Genomic DNA, 6,224 nt, shown 5'->3' on the forward strand with positions numbered 1-6,224 from the left:
CAAACGCGCGTCGCATTCTGATGACGCCTAGAGCACCAGCCTCGCATGCGCACGTTAATGACGTATGCGGAAGTGGCGTTCTCCCCGTATTATTGTTGATATTGTAGCAAGCGCTGCCTGACGAGCCCTACTTGGTTATGTAGAAATTGGTAAAAAAAGGGACCGTTTGACGGTCAGTTTTTTTTATCTCTATCTTTTTCTCTTTTTTGTAATCGTAATAAAAGTATTAGTTTATTTTAATAACACGAGACGGACGAATAGCTGCTAATTCTGCTCGAATACTGCACGTGGCTTTCGATAATAGTATTTGCAGAGATCATTAGGATCGATATTATTTATTATTTATGGTCATAAATAAAAAATATCGATTTGATCTATCGTAAAATAAATTAAAAATAGCACAAAGCGTGTTTGTTGTGGGATCAAGGTACTGTCAGGTACTGAAGTAGGTATGATGAGGAGGCCTGTGGCGCTTTTAGCGTTCCAATGTATTCTTCAGTAGAGTTAAGGTCTGAGGAGATCTTCCACACACTTCCAAAACCATGTGAAGCACATCTTCACGGATCTGGATTTGTGCACAGGAGCATTTTTATGCTGGAACAGGTTTGGGTCTCCTAGTTGTGGGAATTTTCATGCTACCAAAGACGTTCTATACAGTTGTGCTCCTCTGTAGATGTGGAGAAGAAGCACATATGGGTGTCCCAGCACTTTTGGCATATCGTGTAACATCAAATGAGTATCTCATGTTAGGGCTGGGCGATATAGCAAAACAAATTTAAATCTCAAGAGGTTTTTTTTTTTATGTTTCTCCATTTTTTTTTATGTGAAACTAGTAAACTAAAAACATAACAACATGATTGAAGTAGCATTCTCTTTATTAGTAATTAGAAAAATCATCTGGTTAAGGAACATTGTATTTTTGGTTTTAATAAATGTAAAACAAATTCGCCAGCAAAATATTTTTGCATGATCTATTCTTGGCATAAGAAAATGATACCGGGGGGGAGGTCGTAGCTCAGTGGTTAAGGCATTGGGCTTTGGATCAGAAGATCACAGGTTCAAATCCCACCACCAAGCTGCCACTGCTGGGCCTTTGAGCAAAGCCCTAAAACCATCCCCTGCTCAGTTGTAAGTCGCTCTGGATAAGGGCGTCTGCCAAATGCCGCGAATGTAATGTATACCGCTACTGACTCTGATCATTGCGTTTTTAAGTGGATCTGTTTCACTTCTGGTGGAGATCCACCCTGTAAAATATGACTTCAGTAAAAGTGTCCCTTTAAACTTTCATTTGAGTAAAAATGCAAAGTTTGTGCCTTCAAACGTTTCCTTTAAACTGCTTAAGACTCCAAAGTACTATGCTTTATTACGTCTGCAATGTTCCTATTATCATATTTATCACAGGACTCTTCACTTAATCAACTCAGTTTATGTGAAAAGACTCGAATGTGACTCTCAGCACACTGATCTATTAATAGAATGATATTAATGACTCAAACACTGATTGATTTCTATTACAATTATCTTGAGCCCAAAACACTTTTCAACTAGTTAAAAAAACGAATGTAAATAACGAATGAAAATAACGAGTCTGGCGTTTCTTCATCATTTATTTCTCTCTAAATGTTCTGATGAACTGTATGTTGGTGATCAGTAGATTGCAATCAAAACAAGTTCAAAACAGACCGTGCGCTCCACACTGATAAATGGCTTCTGAAATCCGAACCGCTTCCAGACCACAGAGGAAACGTTGCTACCTTTCTTTGGCACAAGGTCACCCTGAGGTATATAGCCATCCGTCTCCATGATGTTAGACGCTATTTCTACAATACATTCCTTCATCACAGGTCAATCCGGCGCGCCATCGTGTGTTCGGAAGATATCGTCTTTTAATTATTCTGCCGTCGGTGCAACGACAGTGTGTCAGATTGGATCAAAATCTTACCTCGATTTAGGATCAAATAAAATCGCTTTAAAAATGAATTAAATTCAAATTCAGACCTATCATGTTATTGATTGTTCTGTTTTATTGCAGTGATGGCAGAGGAGAGTGGACAGGATGTTGTTTCTGAGTACCTTCAGCAGAACCCTCACCTGGCGCACTGGGTGGAATCGTTAAGAGAGCTCTCCGAGACGAATAAGCACTGGAGCGCCAGGCGAGAGTTCGTTCTGCGCAATATGGAGGTCTTTCCTACAATCCAACCAGGGGTCACAACTCCCAGTCTGGACAGGCTCCTTTCTCTGTCTAAGGTTTGGGCCAACCACGCGTTTCTAGGCTGTCGGTACGTGTTCTGTCCTCACTCGCACACCCGTGTGTTTTCCTTTTGCTCGAGTCGATTTTGACTTTCGCTCTTTCGCTTTTATTGTAGATATCCTCAGGCTGTAATGGACAAGGTGAATGAGATGGCAGAAGGGATTGGTGTGAATGAAGGTTCTGGTCAAAACAAGAAAGATGGAGTCGTAGGAAAAGGAAAGAGGCCGTCTGTTTCAGGTGTGAGAGTGCAGTAATATTAGGGGTCAAATTTTATTTGTTTGGAGATTGTAAGGAAAAGCTGAAATCTGAATAAAAAATTTTTTAATGCAAAAATGTACCCAGTAGACTAACGTATATAATAAATAAATGAACAATAACCTGAATATAGTTTTTTATTTTATTTTGGCCAAAAAGTTAGAAAAAGACACCTGTTTTCATTGTTTTTATTGTTTTCTTTAATTTTTTTCTTTTTTTTAAACATCAAAATAAACATCACCGCAACATTCACAATCACTGAGTGCTTTTCACTTCTATTCCCAACTTCTGTGCAGCCGCGGATGGTGAGAGCTGCGGTAAGAAACTCAAAACCGTTTCATCTGAGTGTAAAGGCGGCGAGCCAAAAACCGACCGTCCGAACGCTGCTGCTGTCAAATCGGTTCTCCTTCCCGAGGCCCCTGCAGAACATCAGCCCTTCTTTAACCGCCTTTATAAAACCGTGGTCTGGAAATTAGTGTCTGCAGGAGGCTTCGGCCCCAACCTGGATCACTTTGAGATCCTGCGCACCTGCGTGGAGTCCTGCAAGGCCAGCCTTAGTTGTGTATTCGTGCCTCTCAAAGACATTCCTGACCTGCCTGCCGGCTGCACCCAGAGAGAGGGCCAGGTGTGTGAACTGCGCTGCCACGCCGTCTACGTGGGCACGGGATACGGTCGAGACGAATGCGCGGCGAGGGCCATGGCCTCGAAAGAAGCCCTGAAAATATTCCAGGGGAGGAAAGTGACCGTGAAGATCACCCGTCGCAGATTCCAGGGTCGAGATGTAGAAGATTTAGTCTTGTTAGATGAACAGCCCAGAAGCTCAATTTTGCCTCCTGCTCTGAGCTATCCTTTTTAGGCCTGTCTCTCTCTCTCTCTCTCTCTCTCTCTCTCTCTCTCTCTCTCTCTCTCTCTGTACTCTACAATTTCTATATATACAGTATATATATATAGACATTTCACTGTAACAGTCTGGTCCATAAGTATTTGGACAACACCGTTTTCGCCGTAATTAGCCTCTGTACTCTACCACTATGGATTTCAGATTCTAGACTTTCGGCTTTCTTTGAACCAAAATAGCAAATGTATTGGTTTGGGAATTACAGACGTTGGGTCCCTTGATTTTCACAGAAATAATTGTCTGGTATTTATTTGTTTTGTCCGCCTTCAATTTAGTCTTCAGTAAATGAAAATCAGGTCATCTTGGGCATTTAAGAACTTTTTACTTTCTTCATCTGAGGAAGCTCTTGGGCTGCTTTTTGGGTTCGTCATTCCTCCGTATTGTATCAGTTTTAGGGGCATTTGACCGAATCTGAGCGGAAACCCCGTCCAGAATTCATCCTGTTCCTTCTCTCAGTGGTCGCATCATCAATAAATACCAATGTCCCATTTTGTTCTAACAATGAATCTGTTTGTCAGGTGACATTGGTATGCTTTGGATCGTAAGCACTTCCTTTTCTTCTCCACACTCTTAGTTTTCCAGCCTTTCAGTGTTGCTCAGCTCTTAAATGCATTCCAGAGTTTTAAGAACGTCTACAATTGTCGATTGGGCCACCTTAAAGTTTCTGTTCGTTTTTTTCCAGGTAGTATTTGTTTCCTTTATTTGCCTTGATATGTATTTGGACCATGTAGTAAAAGATTTTTATGAACATCTACCAAATGCAAATTCAAACACATTAAATCAATTCCAGATTTTGTTTTTAATATGCCGATGTCATAAAATAAGAAGGACCACATCTGGCCACAAATGACTTGCGGGGCTGTGAAAATCAAGGGATTATGTCGGTAAGTCTCGAATTAAAGCTGAAAGCCCACACTTCAGTCACACAAGGATCACTTCATTACAAATCCATTTTGTCATTATACTTTTTTTTTTACATTTTTATTTTTCTTATTTTTACATTGTGCACCGCTGTCCGAATACTTATGGACCCGGGTGTATAAGGTCATGTTGATGTTGGAAGGTTCCAGGTTGTAGTGATCCAGTTTTCTACACAAAATTTGGGAGGTTTGTTTCATGTTCCAGACCTGATTATTATTATTTAGGTTTTTATTTTTACTAGAAGAGTCTTTTAGTTGTCATTAGTTGATTTATGATTTCACCTTTTGAAAGAAGTTCTTGAGAAGTCATCTCGATCTTTATATATGTTCATGTTCAGTGGATTATTTAAATACCTTTATTGATGATTATAAGGTTTTGATTTGATTGTTCTTCTTGTTAAAGCAGATAGCAGACTTTATCATTTCCTCGTTGTAGATGAAACATCGGCTTGATTTTTTTAAAAATACATTCTTTTTTGTTCACGTCTGTTTTTGACAGCAACGTAAAAACGATATCACATAACTGAAATCAAAGCCCTTGTGTTCTCTATGTACTAAATAAAATATCTCACAAAATGTGGTCTACTTTTTTTTTTTTTCTCTCTTTATACACACAGACGAAAGTGTTCGGTCGTCTGACTTTTCCAGCTGTATGTATAGGATGTGGTTGCACCTGCCTTTACTAACACCCATGTGACTGAATGGGGACGAATCCCTACAACCAAAATCTAAAGAACAGCTTTCCAAAAGAAGTTTTTATAACAGCAAACTGTGAAATAAGTTTCAAATGTAAAATGATATGTTCAAAAAGCAGATGGTCAGCATTTCACAAACTTTTGTGTTCATTTGCTAATGGGGCGCACTTACTTATTATCAATAATGAATTCATTAACCATATTCCAGCTCTGATTGTAATGAAAACGAATTCAAAACAGAACTATAACTCAGTCTAGATTAGAGACCTGGGAGTAAGTATGGGTGCAAAAGTTTCTGCACCCTGAGAAATATAAGCATAAACATGTTATGTTTTATTTATTTTATATATATATATATATATATATATATATATATATATATATATATATATATATATATATATATATACACACACACAAAACCCATATAACATATAACAGAATTCAATAATTTGCAAATCTCATAAATCCATTAAAAAATTTGTTGAACATTATTCTGAAATTGTTCCACAATTTGTAGCCTTCAACAGATTGGTAAAGCTCTGCCCATCTTAAATTCTAAGAGACACTGCCTTTCCAAGATACACCTTGTAGTAACTATAGATTAAACAATTTCAAACCACATTTTACCTCCCACTCGCACTTATCAAAAAACTCAACATGTTGGAATTTCGCTGCTTTTTACTGACTCAAGGTTCAACACGTCTACATTTTGCTTCCTGTTTTCCGTGACCTTTCATTCTGGTGTCAATTCAACAGCTTTGAATCTTCATCTTAATTGGTCATGTGACATTTCCGGAGGTATAAATGCGAGTTCTTGGTCACTGGTGTGTCAAAACATTATGAGATTCTCCAGCACTTCATTAAAACCTGCCACCTGTATATATATACACACACACACACACACACACACACACACAGAGCTTTAAGCGACAACGTTTGTTCTTTGCATTTGAATGCAGCTTGTGAGATACTTGTGTATCTGGCGTGTGCACGCATGCCCTCAGGATTCCTCCTAATATTAATAAACCCGAGTGAAACTAATCTGAAGTGAAAGCACACAGTCAGAGGCCTGAGCTGAAGGACAGTCAACACAATTTGGACGTGTAGACGTGAAGGATGTTTTTTTTGCTGACATCTATTAAGGGCTAGTTTTGAAGGGACGCTCGATGTACCCAGGGGACATGTTCCTCCGCCTTTCTCTC

At 39.1% G+C, this 6,224-nt stretch overlaps 1 protein-coding gene across 2 annotated transcripts; it reads left to right on the forward strand.

Moving 5' to 3' along the window:
• Positions 1–24: 24 nt before the first annotated feature.
• On the forward strand, positions 25–4,900 carry LOC124379961 (CDKN2A interacting protein). Of its 2 annotated transcripts, none has more exons than XM_046840615.1 (4): positions 25–172; positions 2,033–2,279; positions 2,367–2,488; positions 2,803–4,900. In XM_046840615.1, the coding sequence occupies exons 2-4, from the start codon at positions 2,035–2,037 to the stop codon at positions 3,360–3,362; spliced, it is 927 nt and encodes a 308-aa protein (XP_046696571.1). In that variant the 5' UTR covers positions 25–172; positions 2,033–2,034; the 3' UTR covers positions 3,363–4,900. The 2 variants fall into 2 exon arrangements, with proteins under 2 accessions (XP_046696571.1, XP_046696573.1); XM_046840617.1 differs by having other exon boundaries at positions 41–149.
• Positions 4,901–6,224: the final 1,324 nt, after the last annotated feature.

This window comes from Silurus meridionalis, chromosome 26 (genome assembly GCF_014805685.1).
Source record: "Silurus meridionalis isolate SWU-2019-XX chromosome 26, ASM1480568v1, whole genome shotgun sequence".
In the NCBI taxonomy this organism is placed as follows: Eukaryota; Metazoa; Chordata; class Actinopteri; order Siluriformes; family Siluridae; genus Silurus; species Silurus meridionalis.